This window comes from Chenopodium quinoa, unplaced genomic scaffold, assembly GCF_001683475.1.
Source record: "Chenopodium quinoa cultivar QQ74 unplaced genomic scaffold, ASM168347v1, whole genome shotgun sequence".
Lineage (NCBI taxonomy): Eukaryota > Viridiplantae > Streptophyta > Magnoliopsida > Caryophyllales > Amaranthaceae > Chenopodium > Chenopodium quinoa.
This window is the reverse complement of record NW_018743919.1, coordinates 640,806-662,705: the sequence shown is the minus strand read 5'-3', so window position 1 is coordinate 662,705 and position 21,900 is coordinate 640,806. Positions and strand designations below refer to the sequence as shown.

Genomic DNA, 21,900 nt, shown 5'->3' with positions numbered 1-21,900 from the left:
AAAATTAATTTCTAAAACATACTCAAATGTGATAACGAGTTGCTTGACCTAATAACCGAACTATTACACAAAATAAACTTTTAATTCAACTATTGACTCAACTCAAACTTAACCACCAAAGCTCCAACTAATAATATATTTGTTAAACACATTTTTTTTTTAGAAAGTATTTTTTTTAATAATTAGGGATATGTTTATGAAGTTTTTTTATACACAGTAAGATACGAGGGGTGGTGGCTAGTGGGGATTAAACTCAGGTTACTCTTGGAGGAGATGGAGGATTGGAGGGACAAACCCTCTCTCCACTCTGTGATCCTCGATTTATATATTTATTTACTTTAGTTCAATGATAACGGTATCTAAACTCACTTATGCTATGTTTTTTCACCTTCATGAACTTATGTAAAACTCCTATTCAATTTAGTTGCTTAATCTTAATCTTTTTGTTTCGTGTCCCACATTATATTAGTAGGTCAATTCTCGATTTTTTTTAGGGTAATAATCCGTTACTCTATATTATTTTACTCCTCTCCTCTGCCTTTTGCTCGTCCCTTAATATCTTTCATATCCTCTACTTTAAATAAAAATTTATCTCAGTATCTCTCGCTACGTATCCCTTTGTTATTATTATTATTAATAAGGTAATTATGTCCTACATCTATATGTCCCAAAATGAGATCACTACATTTGGATAAAGTAACTATAAATTATTCTTGTTTAAATCATAATAAATCACAAAAATTAAACCAAAATATAACAAAAAGCTTCAAATAGGATGACTAGGAAAACTTTGATTAGACTACATATAACAAATTAAAACCAGATTACCTTATTTCGAGTTAAATAAGCATAGCTTTTGATATTAATAGTCACATTCTTAATATTTGATTGAATTAAATAAATTAATGATTATAACTTCACATTTGGGATTGTAAATGTATAAAACTATAAAGTTATATGTTGTACAAGTGTCGTGTTTTTTGGTAATGTATTTCTTGTTTACAAACGTCGTGGCTGTACAACATACTACCTATCTTAATCACTAATTATTAAGCAAAATCTTACAAGAAAAGGATTGATTATTTGTATCACAGTAATTTGGTGGATGTATTTTGGTCTGAAAGGTCTATATTACTTGGTCATGTATGTATTTTGGTGGACTAATTTTAATTTACAAATGAACATTTTCAAATTAAATATTCTTTGGGTCAACAAGCTACCACCACTAACACCTTTGATAATAACCAAGATTTGAATAATTTGGTAGTTTATTGAAGAAATAGCTGCAACTAATTGAATTTTAAGTGTGATTATCTTGACCTATTGTTATGATATTTAATGGTTTTAGATGAAATTTTTCTTCTTCTTTTTTTTTTTTTTTTTTTTTTTTTCCCACTCAAAACATGGTGTATACCTTTGAAATTTGTTGAATAGCTAAGGGATGAGCTATTGAGCTATCTCAACGTAACATACTATGAACTGCTAAGTCGTGTTAGGGTGACAATCAAACTTAAATATTGAGAAAAAAAAAATAAAAAAAAAATAATGCAGAAATCGAAGACATTTTATTATTTGCCTCAAGGAGTAAACTTAATATCTAATGATGTAAACCAATATTGGTATTAGGCCTGAAGTTGCTTTTGAAAGATTTTAACCAGTTAAACTATTAAGCTAATCACAGTACAAAAGCTATACCAAGTTTTTGTGTAGATTATAGTTAGTGATCTAAGTATAGTTTTATAAACAAGACCTAAGCTAGCCAAGCTAAAAATAAGTTCATACTTTGTAAAATATGTTAGGAATAATATATTTTCCTATATTCCTAACATAATAGGTTTAGATAATAAGTTACAATAAGTTCAAGATGAATGTCAAAAAAAAAAAAAAAAAAAAAAAAAAAGGAATATTACATACAATCTCACAAATTCTTATATAAAGTTAGCCGTACATGCAATGGCGGATCCAGGATTTTCGAGCTTGTGAGTCACCCTGAATTATTGATCACCTGTAAAAGTACAAAAAAAATTTCGAATGCAAAAATATTAACAAAGGAAATATATATTACAACCAACTTGATATCAATCAAACAAATAAGACATAAAAATCCATACTACAACCAATAGTACTTAAAAAATTCATCTTACAAACCGAAAGTACTACAAATAATATATTACAAGCACATAGTACAATAAACTATTACAATTGTTCACGACGAGTTTTCATATTTTGATATCGATCTATAATGTGATCTAGCGATATTCTGCATTTTATTTGGAGTACGTTTTCGCTTCATTCTGAAAATCATTTAAGAAATAACAAAAAATTCAACAATTCAAATATACAATCAAATAATATATACAGAATTTCAGTTCATTTGAATACAAATAATACAATCAATTATCAATCAAATCTGAAACAAATCAAACTATCAAAGTATCAAACAATAAGGTCAATAACAAACTAATTAAGACTACAAATTAAAGTACCAATATTACCAAATAAAACTCAATTCAATTCAACATTTTAACACCACAATGAACAACCTGTCAAGACTATGAAATTATAAATGACTAAAATTATAAATAATTAGTAATTAACACAACAATGAACAACAAATCAATAATTTAGTTCAATTTAATCAATCAAATGACAAAAATTATACATAATTAAAATTAAAACTAAATAACAAATTAAATAGTTCATAATTTAAATTTTAATACAATAATACCTTGCTATGCTTCCGTGCTTCAGTCGGTGGTCACTCCAGTCGGTCAGTCGGTGGTCGCCGTAGATCCGAGGGCGGTGGCGGTAGGCTTGTAGACAGGAGACTACAATCACAGATCTACATCAAAACAAAGACCTTGAAGGCTTAAAGGAGTGAAGCGGTGGCCTGGTGCGTACGTGCGGACGGTGCGGTGGGCTGGTGGCTTGTCCGACGTTGGCGGTCGGCTGGCTGAGTCGGTGAGTCAGGTGTGAGAGAGGGAGTTAGGGTTGCGAGTTGTGACCACTACTAGAATCCAAGTAAATTACAACAATTTGATTACGACGGCCCATAAAATTGTCGCAAAATTTGAATTTTACGACAGTTTTTACTAGCTGTCGTAAATTTACGACAGTTTTATGCCTCGTCGCAAAATTACGACGGTTTTAGACTATTTAAACCATCGTTGGGTATCTAAAATAAAGGTAAAAAAATTAAAATATCTACGATAGCTTAAAACTGTCGTAAAAATGTTGCATTACGACAGTTTACAATACCGTCGTTAGTAGCGATAGCTTTTAGCTGTTGGAGAAAATATTTTTTTAAAAAAATAAATAAATAAATACTGGTATAAAACCCTCCATTCTCTCCCCAGCTACCCCTAAAATGTTGATAGCCGCCCCATCCTCCTCTATCTTCTCTTTCTCTCTTCCTTCTCTCTCTTTCTAGATCTCGTTCCCTCTCTCCTTCTCTTTCTGCTTCCATCTCCTCCTTTCATCTCTCTGTACTTCAATCTCCTCCTCTCATCTCTCTCTCTCTCTCTGCTTCAATCTCCTCCTCTTTTCCTTTCTCCATTCTCTAATAAGATGTTTAAACTTTTTCATTTTTTTTCTTTTTATTATCTTAAATTTTTTTTTTACGAGTTTAACTTGATTCAACCATGAAATTCAACCTAGGTTACGAACTACACCATATAATCAACCATAGTTTCGAAGCTAAGGGTTTTTAGGTCAAATTCGACCATGAAATTAAAATTCTAGATCTGGAGTTTTTATGGTCGAATTTCACCAAATAAGCCCATAGGAGATGAAATTTGGGATAGGTATGTTGATTTTTGTGTAATTTTTGTTTTTGTAGTTGTGGTTTATGTTTATTTTTGTTTCTTTGGTGTATTTTTCTAATTATGTTGATTTATTTTTGTTATATACGATTTTAATGGCTGATTTTGTCGTTTAATTTCGATTTTCTTGGTTGATTGTCGTTTATTTGAACTTTATTTTCGATTTTTTGGGTTTATTTTGTTTGAATTAACTTAAATATTGTTTTTGGGCTTTAACTTTATTATTGTTTGTGTTTGTTTTCATTTATTTTTGTACAATTTGATGAATATTCATGTACTTGTATTTTTTATTTCAAGATTTTTGATTTTTTGGATTTAATTTCAGATCTTTGGTTTTTTGTGGGTATTTTGTGTTTTTCAGGGTTTAATTTTGTGGTTTACGGTAGCGGCGGGTGGTTTGTGATGGCGGTGGGTATTTACGTGTTTTTAGGGTTTAATTTGGTGGTCTGTGATGGCAGTGGGTGGTGGTTTGTGATGGCGGTGGGTGGTGGTTTGTGAAGGTGGTGGGTGGTGGTGGTGGCTTGCGGTTGGGCTACTGTGGGTGAATGGTTTGAATTAGGGCTACTGTGGCTGGGTTGGGGTTTTTTTATTTTTTGCGACGGCCGGCCTTCGCTAAAGTTAAATTTTACGACAGTTTTTTGTTGTCATAGTTTACGATGGTTTTAAGCTGTCGTAGCGTAATTACAGTGACAAGATATAAAAATGTCGCTGAAATTAGTAAAAACCGTCGTAATAATTTTTACGGCAATCAAACTGTCGTAAAAATGAAAATTTAGGACAATTCTGCAGAATAATTACGACAGTTGACTGTCGTAACTATTTTTTGCGACAAATTTTGGCTGTCATAAAATAGCTTATTTTTAGTAGTGGACGTGTGAATGGGTTGAATTGGTTGTTTGATTGTTCGCTACTTCACTTAACGCGTTTTTCTTTCTTTTTTTTTAATTAAACTTTTTTTTTCTCACTGCTAAGTCACGTGCACCGCCTTGCACCCATGTAGGTCCGCCCCTGCGTACATGGTGTGGTCACTTAACATATAAGGTAATTAATTGAGTAAAAGGGGGAACTCAAATGAGGAAATGAGGTTATATATACTTGGACGGATTTGGGATTACTCTAATGAAAAAATGAGGTATTTTCATGAATATATATATAAGTGAAGTTTTCTTTTATTAGTTAAAAGACTTAAAACAAAATAATAGGGGTTTTTCAAATAAATAAATAAAGTCAATTTTTAAAATTAATTAACTAATTCTGATTAAAAAAAATTCAATGATACTATATTTATATATATAGTCACGTGGGATACAGTTATACCTATGTAAAATATGTTTTTATAATTAATTGATGGTCAAATTAAATCTACATGTTATTAGGCATTATATAATAGGATGGAAGAAAATATTAAATTACAACAAGTCTATACTTTTTAACGTATTATTTAAAAACACAAACCAAAGTTGTCATGTGTCCTCTTCCCCTTTACCTTTCTCTATAATAATTAATTAATTTATTTAACTATATACTAAATGACACACCAAAAGTGACACGTGTCATTTTCTGGTGTGTCCCTTAGTTTTTTTTTTATATTTTTTTTTTTAAAAAAACATCTATTTAGGACATAAATAAAAGATTAGAAAAGATTTAATGTATCCTTCCACAATATATATTGATATCGTAAGCTTAAGTGTAAAATAAATAAATAAATCAAATTCTTAATATAATTTGTGACATATATATAGTGTTACGTACTACTTTACCATTAATAAAACAAGGATTTGTTTTAAAGATTTTTGTGTTTGATTATGTATGAAAAGCTTGCCAAGAAAGATATGAAAAAAAATATTATAATCGGTTGATTATTGAGAAAAAAAAATACTACATAAGAGAGAATGAATAATAGTGTGCAAAAAAGAAATCTATTTATGGGTTAAATGCATATTGTTAACATATATATTCATTTGATTAACAAGAAGAAATGATATAAATTTGTTGGTGAAATATATATAAATATATCCTATACATACATACATATGTATTTTAAAATATCTATTTTTCTAATAATAGACTCTTTTATAGTAAATTTAATTCATTTTTTTTATTTTTTTATCTAATTACATATAGTGTTAATTAAAGAATAGTTATTAAAAGGTATCGTGCATGGCACAGGATCTAGCCTAGTATTTACATAAACTTCTCCACCTCCCTCCCTTTATTTCTCAATAACTCTTTATATTCTATAACCTTCACTTAAGTCAACAAATTGAATTTTCTTAACCTTCTCCTCTTCTCTCTCTATCTATCAATTCAATTTAATCGCATTCATCAATTGCCATATAATTCATTAACCCCTTTTCTTCCCCCAGTCTCTAATATAAATACTAAATTCCATTTTAGGTTTTTGTACATCACTACCTAAGTTCCAAAAAAACAAAACAAAAAAAAAAATAGAGATATATCTCTCAAAATTCTATGTAAAATTTTACTATAATGAAGATAATGATTAAAAAGGAAAAAAATTGAGGCTGCAAAGAAGGGATACTTGTATATGTCAAGAAAAATAAAAAGTTTCGTGTACGAATATTATGAAAATTCTATAGTATAATATTGTTTGCATGTCATTGGGCCATTATTTTCAAGATATTAAGCACATTCTAAGAGAAATTGATTTGGTAAAGAACTTTGTATTTGATGTAAAATTATAAAAAAAATAACAAGGTTTGATATTTAGTTTTATTATATGAATTATTGATTAATTACTATGCAATTAGATAATTTGATTATATAATTTTTGTAAACCAATTTCTTTAATATGTGAAAAGACGTTGAAATAAAGTTATTCAAGTAATTTGTGAGTTTGGTTTCAAAAAAAAAAAAAAAAAAAAAAAAAAAAAAAAAAAAAAAAAAAAAAAAAGAAGAAAAGGTAATTTGTGAGTTTTAACTATAAATGATAACTTATACACAGCCCGTGCATAGCACGGGCCCAAAAACTAATTAAGTTTATTAGAGTATACCATTGGTCAGATTGGTGTCCTACTCCCGTCGTTCTACAAAGACTCGTTATCTATGTTTGTCCATTTTGTAATACACTTGTACATATACAGAATAAGTCAATAGTTATCATCTAATTTCCCCTACAAAATTTCAGTGTATGAAAAATAAATAAAAAATCCGACTCATATTATTGGAAGGGGGCAGAAAAACTGAAAATTCAATGGCGGTCAACTTAGGCATGTGATCTGTATTCATAAATCATTAGAAAGTTAACGTGAATAGTTGGATTTGCTTTTGACCAACAAGTGCTTAGATCATTTCAATATCAGTCTCTTGGCATTTCTAAAGTTCAAAAAGGCCTAATTTCGTGATCAATAATTTAAAAATTAGAAATTTGGGTAAATGCACAAGTTAGAATGTATTATAAAATGTCTTTCATACGAAGTACCATATAAGGGTGACAGTTTAGTCATGGAGGTCACGAAAATATTTCTTTAATCTAACTTATATTCTTATACAATACACCCGTCCTATATTAGAATTTAACAAGGATTAGTCATGCTGCTAAAAATTTTAGGCACCAACACTTTATGACTCCAACTTTTCGAGATACTGGTAAGGAAGCACAAAAAGAAGTTTGGTGACTGGTAATTTCCATGAAGCTAACAGAATAAACAAACAAAAAGCCCAAACAAAAAAGAAATCTTAAAGCTTCTAAAAAAAGAAAGTGACTTGCTTTTGTTCCACTTTATGAACAACCAAGTTCCCTGGGCTGCTTTGTCAGAGTTGCCAAAAAAAATTCAAGAATTTGACAAGGTCAAATTCTCTGAAACAGCCCTTTTTTTTGTTTGTTTATTTGGTTTGACAATCAATAATATTCAATAGCATTGTCCCATTGAGAGCTTGAGGGTTCGATTCTTATCTATCTTTCGATCCCTCTATTTGATATCTCTAAAGTAATGAGCACTTCGTATGTGAATAGATGTGCATAGTCATTCAGACTGAAATCACTGAATAGCTATTAGACGTGTTAGTCCTTTAATTAACATCTGATTTTGATTGCACCAGTTTGATCCAAAGAACAGGAAAGTTAAACTGATTTACGTAGTAAATCAAGTTAAGAAATAAGTAATAGCTTTCATGATTTCATCTGCGTGACATGTAACGAGTAGCACGCAGTACCATCCTTGTAGTTGTAGTGTTCACACTGCTGAAAAAATTCATAGAACACTTTTTCACTGATGGAAAACTTTTAAGGTCTTTTTTTTTTTTTGAACAATCAGTTTATTTCTTACACTTGAGATTAGTCGATAGTCAGATTATGACATAAATTTATTGGATTTTTGGCCAAGATCAATAGTGTTTTACATAGTAACTTCAGTGAAGCCAAACTAGAAGTAGGCAAAACTATGAATCTATGATCAAGTTGAGAGTTCGGACAATCTTTTCTTAAGGAATAGATAGCTTATTTAGCGCCCTTGACATACTGATATCCTGAGATTCGTGACCTGGTTTATGGAGCTCAAAGAATATCATGTTGGCTTTTTGGTCATTATGTATGTATCTAATTATGCAGCAACTTAGAAAGCTAGGGAATTAGCTTAGTCTGGAGTCTGCTAGAAATTTTTTTCCATTTACTGCATTTAGTGATAACAAGAGTTGCAAGTATCAGACAGAATGCTACTTTCGTTCTTAGCTCGCATCCATCTGTGATAAGGTGACATATAACTTCCTGACTATTTTGCTGGATTACGAAATTGTCTTCATACTTTGCTCTGGTACGGACCATTCCACTAAATTTATTTCAGCCCATTCCAGAGCCTACTCTCCAGTGTATTGATGAAACATTCCAGATGAAATATTTCGCGGGTGTCTGGAACAGTGGCGGAGCCAGAAATTTTAAATCGGGGGGACGGATGGACATTACATAGTTTGACAAAAATTATTCGGAAAAAAAAAACACCAATACTTAAATACACCGAGTGTTCAATAATTAATGTGTACAACTCAAAAAATTCACAATACAGAGTACTTAATAAAAAATCAACATCATATATCAATTTTTCCTCCAAAATTAATCGCTTATGAGTTCGGAATTTTTAATAAATTCGAACTTTATAAAATATAGGTTATTAAATGCAATAGTTATAATGTATAATTTTGTATGACAAACTTAATTTAGTGGGTTTTGTTCATGCAATATCATAATTAAAATTATTATTTAAATATATATACTTAGTATATATTAATTAAAAAAATTGAAAGGAATACTTCTTAATTAAACATTATAAAGAAAAAAAAGTGAATGGAAAATACTCCACTTAAGTTCAATGACAATAGATTTAGGGGCTCCATTCATGCAATATTACAATTACACTTATGTAAATAAATTCGTATTGGTTAATAGATATAATGGAAGGATTCTTCAAAAAAAAAAAAAAAAAAAAGGAAATATTACAACAACAAGGTTCGAACCTTGGTATCTTGCAAAAAATTCAACTCCACTCACCACCACACCATCCACTTTGTATCCTAAATTAATCCACACAATAATATATATATATATATAGCTGCTTGTTTTTTTGGGAAGTGGGGGGACAACTGTCCCCCCTTGTACCCCTCTGGCTCCGCCAATGGTCTGGAAAAATCCCAACAACAAAATAACCAGGAGAAGGATCTTCACTTCTCCAAATTCAGGAACCGTTTTTCTCCTGTTATAGTATTTATTCGAAATACCATGTAAAAATACATGATGAGGGTGATCAAAGCTTGCCCACAGAACACCTCCAGTTAAGTTGTCCTTCAAACATAGGTCACCAGTGTCAGAGAGGACAGCAAATTTATTGTTTGATGAGGCTGAGATATTTGTCGACCAGACTGTTTCGTTGCCCATCAAAAAGACTCATCACTTATCACTAGACTTGCAGATTTGTCAGTCGAAGAAAGTGGATTATATCGATTTACCACCCATAAAAGATACAACTGTAAGCTCAGAAACATTGCTGTACCAAATTTCAACATACTGTCTGCCTGAATCACCAGGACTGAAGAAGCCTAATACAAAAACTTGCCGGCAGTTTGTCCTACCAACTACTGAGTTTGGATTGTTAGGGACCATCATGTCCACTGCTATACCAACTTGAATAAGATGACTAGCGTTCAATATAAATGTGTGGAAACTGATAAAATTGAAGGTGGTATATGAGTCCCTCATTTCAAAATATGAAGAACAACATAACATTTTTTAGGCTGCTAAATATACTAGGCTTTAGTTACAATCAATTGTTTCCAGGATGACTGTAATGTAATGTAATGTAGTACAGCTTAGTTTAAGTATCTGCAATATGGTCCCTGTGCCTCCAGGAAGATTCTCGTAAGACTGGATTGTGAACGAGCTGAGACAGCACTTCTAAGGCTTGTCATTTGAGTGCTTAAAATGTTTTGAGTCTTTTGACGAGGCTTAAACTAATATTAACATTGTTTCAAAAAAAAAAAAAAAAAAAAAAAAACTAATTTTAACATAATCTTGAAAATCACATTTAAGAAACTAGTATTTTTGTCAATTTTCAACAGTATTAACAGTCTAGAAAATTATTATCACTTTGGGTTTGTTTGGCATCACTGTGGTTTTTGGTTTTTTGGTTTTTTGTTTTTCAAAATCATATGATATATGTCATATAATGAATAAAAAATTAGTCAAATTTATTAAACTCATGGTAATTTTGAAAACTGACAACAGAAAAATGAAAACACTTTTTTCTTGTTTCTTGTTTTTGGTTTTTTATTTAAAAAAAAAAAACTGAAAACTGAAACAAAAAACGATGCCAAACAAGCCCTTAGAAATCGGTTTTCTTGTCAAATTAAGCCCTCTAGGTGAAGTTTCATCCTTGAGTGAACCAACAATATGAGATTATGAGGTAACTAACTTTATATATTGATCTCTTCTTCTCTATCATCATAACGTGGGGTTGATTAACAGGTTGCCTCCAGGTACATTTGGACACTCATTGTTGCCTTAGAGAACTTGTTACTGGAACATTTAGTTGTAGACTAAATCTTGGTAAATACACTAATATATACTACTATCGGCTGTAAGTAAAAACCACAATGATCATTATTAGAGCAATGCCAATGGTGAGCATTTTATTTGCTCATGGGCAAATTTGATGGGAAAATAAAATGCTCACCATTGTAGAAGGTGAGAAAATTTGATCAAGCCAAAAAAAGCCCATGGGCAAAATGAAATTTGCCCAAAGAGTGAGCATTTTCGTGTAGCTACAGTGAAGGAAGTGGGCCCCACAGCAGGTCAGACGCAATTAAAAAAATTTGGCTGGGCCCTTATCAAAACGACGCGTTTTGATGGAGTGGATTGAAGGGCCGCTTCCAAAACGCGTCGTTTTGACGCTTAGAAAATAATAAAAAAAAAATTCGCTGGCAGAGGCGCGTCAGACTTGCTGGCGAATCAGAGCTCGCCACGTGTCTTGCGCAGGGGATTGACCAATGAGAAAATACTAGCCGTTTACAACGGTAATATTATTTGTAACTGATTTTCCGAAAAATATATTTATTAAAAAAAAAAAATTACCAACGGTCATAAAATTAAATTCTCTATAAATAGACATGCATTTTGATATGTTTTGATATAATTTCGTAATCACCTAAAATCCTCCACTTTTTTATTTTCTTAAGCATTTTAAATTTGTAGAAGAATATATTTGTTGCAAAACATCCATATTGAGGTAAATTTTTTTTTTTAAATATTTAAATTTTTTTTTAAATATTGGTTATTTTTTTAAAAAAAATATATACATGTAGTTATGTATTAAAATTAGTATATATGTGATTTTTGGAAAAAAAAAAAATATTGTATGGCATGTTATGTAATTGCTTTATGTAATTGAAGAAAGTTGTTGATAATTTCTCCTTACATTACTAAATTTGTAGTAAATATAGTGTTGCAATTATTGGTTAATTTTATTTTAAATATATACATGTAGTTATGTATTAAAATTAGTATATGTGTGTTTTTTTTTAAAAAAAATATTGTAGGCCATGTACTGTAATTGCATTATGTAATTGAAGAAAGTTGTTGATGTTTTCTCCATACATTACTAAATTTGTAGTTAATAAAGTCTTGAAATTATTGGTTAATTTGTTTTTTTAATATTAAAATTTAGTTATGACTTTAAATTAGTATATATGTGAATTGGTTAATAAAGTTGTTGATATTTTTTTGGATTTGTTGTCATTTTAATTTGTTTTTTGAGTAAATCTTAGTAAAAATATTTATCTTTTGTTTTGTGATGCAGAATCTTTTAATGGATCCAAACAACCCAAATTTCCGTCAACAATTTTCTGGTTTTAGTGATGATTTACTAACTAATCCCGAGTTTCAATTGTTCTTGCAAAGAATGGGCAATACGTCTTTGCAACCACCTCCACAGTATCAGACACCTACTCAGTTTCCCCTACGAAACCATGTTAATGAAGAATGTACACCTGAAATTGAACATAATAGCAACACACAATTCGATGACAGCGAAGAAGACAGCGTACCAGAGACGCCGCAATATCCTCCACCAGTTCCGGAACTGAAATCCAACCAGGTTGTTGCACGAGCGACTCGAATTTGGTCAGTTGCGGAAGATGAAACTCTGATTGGGTTGTACTTGGAGATCAGCGAGAATGCTATTAAAGGCACGAGCCAGAAAGCAACTTCCCTTTAGCGCGATGTACACGCAGCATATCAACTTGCTCATGCGGAGAAGCCGCATTTACTTCCACCAAGACCTATGAAGAGTCTGACGTCGCACTGGAGAAGGTTGGCAGCAGACACACTACAGTGGATATCTTGCTATGATGAAGCAGGTAGACTTCCGGAGGGAGGGAGTGGTTACAACGAAGCTGACCGTATAAAAAGTGCGTCGAAGCTTTTCCATCTCGCCCAAGGTCGTAATTTCGCTTTTCCTCACGCTGTTGAAATGCTTAATAGAGATCCAAAGTGGAGGCCAAAGCTGAGATGGTCCTTGTCAAAGGAGGAAAGAAAAGTTGTTCGTGATGTTGAGGAGCAAGGTAGTGCTGGAAGTGGGAAGAGGTCCAGAGATGATGGAGGGGATGAAACCCCTACGGATGGTTTTTCATCTGGAGGAATACAACGACCCGAAGGTGTGAAGAAAGCAAAGGCCAAGCGTAAAGGGAAAGAAGTAGCTTCGGACAGTGGTTCGTCTGAGCTTAGCGAACGAATGAAGGAATTGGCAACAATTCGCGAGAGGGAGGCCATTCTGAAGGAAGAGCGGATCAAAATTGAAAGGGAGAAGGAACAGAGGAAAAGGGAGGAACTTGACATTCATAAGATGAAAACCTGGTTTGATATGGTGCAAGCTATGAAGAATTCGCCTACGCCACTCACTCCTGAAGAAGAGTCGTACAAGAATTTCTTACTGGGTAAATTACAGGGCTTATAAGCATGTTTGGTTGTAGTAGGTGTACGCTTGTATTAGTTAAGTTTTTAATTATGCGCAATGTAGTCTTTTAAGTTTTTAATTATGCGCAATGTAGTCTTTTATGTTTAACATGTAGTCACATTTTTGTCATTGTGTAGTCACATGTTTCTGAATTAACTTTGTCAGTATGCTTTAACTTTAGGTCATTCATACCGACATGGTGTAGTCACTTTTGTTCTGAATTCACTTTGTCAAGATTTGTCATTGTCAACTAGCATAGTATACCTATTCTGTGGCTGAAAATTTGAATGCTTTAGTTGGTGTGGTCATTCAGATTTGTAACCACATATTCATTTGATTTATTTGCTATATATAGTAGGCATGGCACATATCCACAACCACACCAATTCAGAAAATTACAATATTAATACATGATGTATTCCAGACCATCATCAAGTTCAAGTTCAAGTTCATCTTCTTCCAATAATGAAGAATATGATCAACTCGTTGATGAACTCTTCACATACCAACCCACATCTTTCCTCATGCCCCAAACACAATCCCAACGTACTTCAAAATCACGTAGAGGGGGTACGAACAGAAGAGATTGGGAAATGGGACATGCCAGGCTGTTCAATGATTATTTTTCCGATAATCCTGTGTACAATACCACCCAATTTAGAAGAAGATTTCGTATGCAACGACCTTTGTTTTTACGTATAATGAACAAGGTCGTTGAAGGTGATGTTTACTTCCAGCAGCGTAGGGATGCAACTGGAAAGTTAGGCATATCACCTATGCAAAAATGTACAGCCGCGATACGAATGTTAGCCTATGGCATGGCTGCAGACGCTGTTGATGAATACGTTCGAATCAGTCAGTCAACCGCTCGAGTTGCCCTACAACGTTTTTGTGCCGGGGTCATTGACCAGTTCGGAACCGAGTACATGCGAAACCCTACAACTGATGAATTGGCCCGGATACTGCATCAAAATGAACTGCGTGGTTTTCCAGGCATGATAGGCAGCATTGATTGCATGCATTGGGAATGGAAGAACTGTCCAACGGCTTGGAAAGCGCAGTACGCCGGTAGGAACAAGAAAGCAACGCTAATACTGGAAGCCGTTGCGGATCAGGATTTATGGATATGGCATTCCTTCTTTGGTATTCCCGGATCTTGTAATGATCTTAATGTGTGGTACCGTTCACCAGTGTTCGATGAGGTTCTGCATGGTCGAGCTCCTCCGGTAAATTTTACGGTTAACGGCCATGAATACAACATGGCTTATTATTTAGCCGACGGCATTTATCCGAAGTGGGCAACTTTTGTTCAGGGTATCACATTCCCTCAACTGGCCAAAGATAAAATGCTCGCTGACCACCAGGCTGCCGCTCGAAAGGACGTTGAAAGAGCTTTCGGTGCGTTGCAAGCTCGATTTGCAATAATACGAAAACCGTCGCTGGCGTACGATGAGGACATACTGCGGGACATAATGAAAGCATGTATCATTATGCACAACATGATTGTTGAAGATGAGCGCCACAACTACACTCGAGCCGAAGTTCTAAGAGCCTTCTACGAAGAAGATCAACAAGAATCAACACCAGCATCAACATCTACAACGCCACCGTTTGAATTCAACGTAGGCCGACCTACCAACTTTGATTTCAACGCATTTCTACAGCGAAAAGCTTCCCTTCGTGACAGAGAAATTCATCTATCTCTGAAACGTGATTTAGTCGAACATATTTGGCAACACTACGGGCCACGTAATTAGGGAGAAATTAGCACGACTTAAATAAAGCCAAGTACTATGGCGTAGCTACTTTTACTTGTTGTGTTTATTTTATTTCCTAAGTTTAATTACGCATGACGTTGCAAATGTAATTGGTTTCTAGTATTGTACCGCTTTTAAAATAAATAAAAACATTTAAGAAATTTTGAGCTTTTTTAAAAAAAAAATTTATATAACGTACTTAATTTTACGACAAATTTTAACGATAAAAAGGACAAAAATAAAAAAAATAAGTTACACAAATTTTAACTAGTTTTTATTTATTTGGAGTAACATTGTTAAAATATAAATGAAATAAATAAATAAAGAAGTGTTGTGTAGGAGAGAGAAAGTAATGGTGGGGTATTGAAAAAGTAAGAGAGAGAGAGTGGTGGGTGGGAAATTTTTTTGCTCACCATTGGGAGAGAATATGTGAAAAAAATTTGCCCATGAACAAAACTTATTTCTTGAGAGAGAAAGTGGGTAGAGAGAGAGTGGGTGAGCATTTTTTTTGCTCACCATTGAGAGTGGTCTTAGTAAAAGAATAGACACACTATTACTTCTCCACATTTTCAACACATAAAAGTTGCTACATATTGAGAAAACTTGCCAAGTGACAAAATAAGATTTTGTACAAACCTTCCAAAAGACCATAATGCTACTCAGTTTGTTTGGTTTGACAGCTCGGAGCCTCAGAATCTGTCTTATATAGCTGAAGATCATGAAGACAGACAAAGTGCAAGCTTCGCTATTAATTCAGCATGGCTAAATATACAAGAATAGAGGACTATAAGCTGAAAAATTGCATAACAGATGATGTAACAAAAGGAGAGTTGAACTTTGAAAATTAAGAGCCTAAAATCTAAAATTATGAAAACCTTGCTGAATTTTTGTTTCTAATTCAAAGTAGTTTGCAACTGGGATTTTTGAGTTATCTAATACCATTCAAATAAAATCACATGAAACTTCCACCATCGCAAATTAGAGAAATCATGAAGGGATTGATAAATCAACAATATGACTTTGACAGAAGAAAGGTGGTAGAAAGGTATATGACCTGTACAGGATGTTGGTTGGATAAAACGTATATGATCAAGTGATCAACTCATACAATACAATAATATTTCATGATGGGTCAAAAAGGTTCATCACAAGAGATAAGAGAAGCCTCAAATGTCAAATTTAACTTTCTACAATTTCTGTACTACCAAAATGGAAAGAGAACTTTCAAAGTTCATCAACCAACAAATGGAATCAGATATGGTCAAAATCAGAACATGAGACAAGATATGTATCTCTAAAAATCTAAAATCTTTGGCTCCGTCTATAATAAAAAAACGACTTCAGAGTTCAGACAGCTGCAAAAATCTTAAATTAAGGGAACGTTCATTTGCAGTCCACATTCAGATATTTAATTACCACTCATTCATACTCAATCGTCTAAAAATATGTTTATAGGCGGTAAGAGACTACAAGAGAGAACAAATTGTACTCCTGAAAGGCAATCATGATCAGTATGATGATTAAAAATGCTACAAGCCTCACTTCATTCTTCTCCAACAGAAAGTATTTCCAGGTTCCTCGTTAAAAAAAAGAGTAAATGAACATTTGAGTAAATACTTGTCATTCATGATGATATAAAAAAATCTACATATGTACATATGTGAAAATATGTACACAAAACTTGTGTTTAGACAAAAGGGGGAGCTCAAGGGAGAACCTTTGCTGCAATCATCCCTATCGTCCAACTAGCATGGTGACTGTTACATGATTTGAGGACTCAATATCTTGATAACCTTTTTGGATGTCTATGTCAACAAAACGGCAATTTGAAGAATAAGCAAGAGTAGGTTCCCTAGGATTAGAAAGTGCAAGACTGTCAGTTTCCAACAATAAGACCACCTGTGACATTGTAGGCCTGTGAACTGCAGAATCCTGCACACATAACAACGCTATATGTACACATCTTATAACTTCATTACTAGGACATGAGCTTGCAAATGAAGAATCGACAAGCTCCATTGTTCTTCCTTCGCTCCATAATTTCCATGCCTGCATTAATACATGAAAAATTCTTGTTATGGTCCTGTCAAATAGGTAAGACCAAAGATAACTTGAATTTAAGGGTGTTTAGAAGACACAAAATATTGTTTTCAATAGGTGTATGTTGAATACAAGATTTGCTTAGAAAAAGAAAACTTACATATTCAATGAGGTTTGTGTGTTCAGAGAACCGAAATCTAGTGCTCCGATGACCTGTAACTACCTCCAATAGCAACACCCCAAAACTGTACACATCAGACCTCTCAGAGAAGAAACCTTCCATTGCATACTCTGGAGACATGTAGCCATAAGTTCCAACTATTCTATTTGTATTTTCTTCATCTTGATTTCCTCCAAAAATTCTAGCCATACCAAAGTCTGAAATTTTGGGACTCATTTCCTGATCTAAAAGGATGTTACTGGCCTTTAAATCCCGGTGAATAATTGTACATCTTGCATCCCTATGAAGATAAAGCAATCCTCTTGCTATCCCTTCAATGATTGTAAAACGCTTCTTCCAGTCTAATTGTTGTTTCTTCATGGGCTCTGTGGTCGTAACACAAACAACAAAGAAAAAATAGAACTTCACTTCAGAAAACACGGGAATACAAATAATGCATGTTCTTCTGAAGACTGCAAGCTAAAATATATACATAACTAGATAGAATACCCTACCAAAAATCAATCCATCCAAGCTCTTATTAGGCATATATTCATAGATCAACATTTTCTCATCCCCATGTACACAGCAACCTAATATTCTGACAAGATTCCTGTGCTGTAATTTGGCAATTAGCATAATCTCATTCATGAATTCTGCCATGCCTTGCCCTGACTTTCTTGAAAGTTTCTTGACTGCTATTTCTTGTCCACCAGGTAGCGTTCCCTGAATCCAAGTATATTTGTGTGAGTGCAAATACAGCAAAACCCCAGTATATTCTGAATATGCTTCTTTTGTGGTTGTTTGATTGACAAATTTTACACGGAAAGTCAAAGTTCATAGGAAGCGGAAATCTCTTATGTTGTTTTGTTGAAAAAATCACAAGTAGAAACTTCCTGACAGTTAAGAAAGTTTTTTACCATGTTCCCTCCAGGTAGGTGAAACTTCCCAAGGGAATTTCTACCGTGCTCAACCAAACAATAGCCACTTTACAGGAAAATTGAGGCTCCCTGGGATTAATTTCATGTGAATTGATACATCCTGAGTCTAAACAAATGACAAGTCTGATCTTGCATAAGCAGTTACCTTGTAAACAGGACCAAATCCACCTTCTCCAAGCTTGTTTTCTGCAGAGAAGAAATTTGTAGCAGATGCAACAAGATTGTAATTGATCAGTGGAAGATCTTTTGCATTTGCCAGATTTTCTTTTCTGATCATTTCCTGTGATCCTGAGATATCTGTTGAAGATACTTGGCCTTTCCTCAATCCAATAGTCAGTGCATCATTCCCTCTTTTAGCTGTAATAGCAGACAGAACATATCATAAGATGTGGATTGTAAATTACTGAAAACTTTAAATAGAATAGTACTAGAGCCACATGTCTTACCTTTTAATTGATCCCTGAATTTGCACAAACATAAAAGTATTATGCCAAACAATATCACTCCGCTTACTACTATAGCTGCTATCTTAGGACCAGATAGTTTGCCTTTGTTACCTGTATTTCAGAAGACAGATAAGATTAGCAAACGCTAAAGCAAGCTATAATATAAATTGTAGGACTGCAAAAGACCAGAAGGCTGACTGTTAAAAGTAATAGCAATGTAAAATTGATCAGAAGGTGGTATATGAAACATAGTATCTATTTATCTAATGAAGCAGGCTATTGATAGCATTCCTGTGGTACTTGTCCTTGTTAACATACAAAGTGTTCCACACACACACAAAATTGACAAAAACAATAATTAAGTATCGAATTAACCAATACATTATACAAAAGACAATGCAAACTACTTTACATGCCAAAATTTAATAGACACTACTTCAGCACAATAAGAAGGCATATTGTTTACAAACAATCTGGTTTTTCTCAAAACTTTTCAATGTCTTGCATAAAAAATTTAACTTACCCAAGGCAGAAGATGCTACACGAATGTGCAGTTTACTGCCTCCTCCTTTAAATTGCTGAATGTCAGACAAGTCACCACTCCATACCATACAACCAATTCCACCTACATAAGCATATGCCCTACATGAACAATTCTGTAAGCATTCTTTTCCACAACCCCCCTCATCTTCTGCTCCCAAAAGATTTGCGAAATCAGGCAATTTCACATTGTCAACCTCTAAAAATACATCTTCAGCAATCACACTGTCATTCTTGATCTCACACTTCAATTGATTCTCCCTTACACACCCACCAGACCAACTCCCATTGCTCCATTGATCAGGAAACTTAGGAGCAAACCCTTGAAAGCAACCACAAACGAAATCACCTGTCGCATTTCTACAATAACCGTTTACCCCACACTTATTGAACACATCACACTCACTCCCAGGCTCTTTCTGCATCATATTCCATTCTTTGCCACCATCAGCCCAAGTCATAGACTCCTCATATCCATCCCATGATACTCGAAACTTGAACTTACTAGAGCGGTCCAAAGGTAAATAAGTAAAATACACGATCCCATCTGCATCAGCATTAGAAAGCTTAAAACCATAGTAATAAAAGGCAGCCATGTTTGGCACACCAGTAAAACTCAGTCCATTCCAATAACCACTCCTCCAACGACGATTCGAACCCTCCCAAATCACAAACTGTGGTGCTGCTCTAGGATCCACCCCCATTGAGAAATTCCCAGATGATGGATCATTCACACTCCTCCATGATGTAAAAATCCGATTTTCGCCTACATTCGGATTAACAGGCACTCTCATACCAGGCAAATATGTATCAGTAGGATGATCAAAACTCTCCCAACAAGAAAAACTAGGCACCGGATAATTATAACTACCCCTGATCTCAAGATTACCATCATTATGCAAAATTCCTGTATAATTTTTCGATATTGCTGTAGTATTAGTAGACCAAACAACAGTCCCAAACCCATCAAAAGCAGCCAAAACCCCGTCATTTGAAAGTGTAACAGAACCATTTTTATTGCTAATTGGATTATTTCTATTAGCAACCCAAACTGCAAAATCAACTGAAATATTGGAATACCAAATTCCAACATACCTTAATGATGAATTTGAAGGGCTATAAAACCCAAATTCAAATGACCCATCTTCAGATTTAAGGGTTTCTCCATCTTTTAGGACTTGACCTTGCGCAATTGTATTTGAAGCATTTGAACAAAATGCAAATAATAAGATTAAAGATATAATCTTTATGAAAAAATATGAAATGGGTACCAATTTTTTGCAGAGACAAAGATTGTCCATCTCTTCATTCAATACAACTACCTTGAAATTTATAAAAAACTAATGTACCTTTTTTCATCATGTATGACAATATGCGCCTTTTTTATATGTGGAGCCTTAAATTCTGAGTGTGTACAGTGTACTTAACATTTTAATAATCTCTTTTTTTTATTTGATTTTTTTTTTTATTTTTCATTTATTTGGAGTTTGGACTTTCTTTTTTTTTTCAAAAGTAAACTAAGACTTCTTAAACAGTTAAACGTGTACATAATAACATTATTTAGAAAGTTTTTGAGTGATTGATTTCTCTCCATGTCATACACTTAACAAAATTAATTAGCTAGAATATTATACGAACCATTAGAATAATTAAATTACTCGTCAGTGGATTGGGAACTAGCCAACAATACTTATAATTTTTGTTAGTTCTTATTATTGGTGCATGATGTACACAAAATTCAATTCTAAACATTCAAACATTAGGTGTTACTAACTTACTACCATTTCCAAGGTATTAGATATTTAATGTATATTATGTTTGAAATTTGAGACCATCTGAGTACATTTATTTAATTTCCTTTATTTTTTAACTTAGAATCGATACAATTATACAATAAATACAAAATTCAAAAATTCCTAGTACTCGTAGTTTGGCATACTTGTAAGTAACTAAGTACTCCCTTTAAAATCTCTATATTGGTGCATTGTATACATTATAATAAGGTAATAGTTTTAAAAATTCATATTAAAACGAATAAAACAATATCATATCTTTCTCAGATTATTACAAATTATTTTCAACTTACACAAAAGTCACATAAGAATAGGAAGTGATTATATTAAAACACTTTCATTAGGATAAATACAACAAAATAATTATAAAAAAATCCATTATAACTCTAAATCACATGCATAGAAGTAATGTATTGAGGTTGAAGAGTCAGTGTTGTCGTGTTTGGTTACAATTCAAGCCGCCAATCGGTTTAGGTAGGTTACGACTTTTTTTTTTTTTTTTTTAAAGAATACGACTTTTTATTTAATGTGGACCGAGTTGACTAAACTATATCCTAAGAATTTTGCTGACAAACCATGAACTTTTCTTGGTTCCTATTGCTAAGTTTGGTTGTGTTGTTTTGTCCTTTATTCTTTGGACGGTACTAACCTAGATCCCAAGATACATGGAATTTTACTTTTGGCCGTCGAAAAAAACAAAATAAAATTATAAAACTAAAAATGTTTGGTTCTCATTGCTGAGAAACTCTTGAATTTTGGAGTTTATACTTATACTTGTATTACTGTATTAGATTACCAATTGGTTGTTGGTGTGGTGGTGATTGAAACTATACTTGGTAAGGAGGACTCGTGTTCGATCCCCTGCAATAACAATCGGGAGGGGATTGGAACCTAACCACTCAGAATGGATCCCCGAATCCGGATTAGCCCAAAAGGGGATTGGA

At 33.2% G+C, this 21,900-nt stretch overlaps 2 protein-coding genes across 2 annotated transcripts; one reads left to right on the top strand and one right to left on the bottom strand.

Moving 5' to 3' along the window:
- The first annotated feature begins 13,689 nt into the window (after positions 1–13,689).
- On the top strand, positions 13,690–15,036 carry LOC110687130 (protein ALP1-like). The gene has a single exon (XM_021863749.1). The coding sequence runs from the start codon at positions 13,690–13,692 to the stop codon at positions 15,034–15,036; it is 1,347 nt and encodes a 448-aa protein (XP_021719441.1).
- A 1,486-nt stretch (positions 15,037–16,522) lies between these two features.
- LOC110687233 (G-type lectin S-receptor-like serine/threonine-protein kinase B120) lies at positions 16,523–20,498 on the bottom strand. Its single transcript, XM_021863848.1, has 6 exons — positions 19,147–20,498; positions 18,624–18,734; positions 18,323–18,534; positions 17,752–17,962; positions 17,237–17,622; positions 16,523–17,085 (listed from the first exon to the last, which is right to left on the bottom strand). The coding sequence occupies exons 1-6, from the start codon at positions 20,462–20,464 to the stop codon at positions 16,771–16,773; spliced, it is 2,553 nt and encodes an 850-aa protein (XP_021719540.1). The 5' UTR covers positions 20,465–20,498; the 3' UTR covers positions 16,523–16,770.
- Between the last annotated feature and the right edge of the window lie 1,402 nt (positions 20,499–21,900).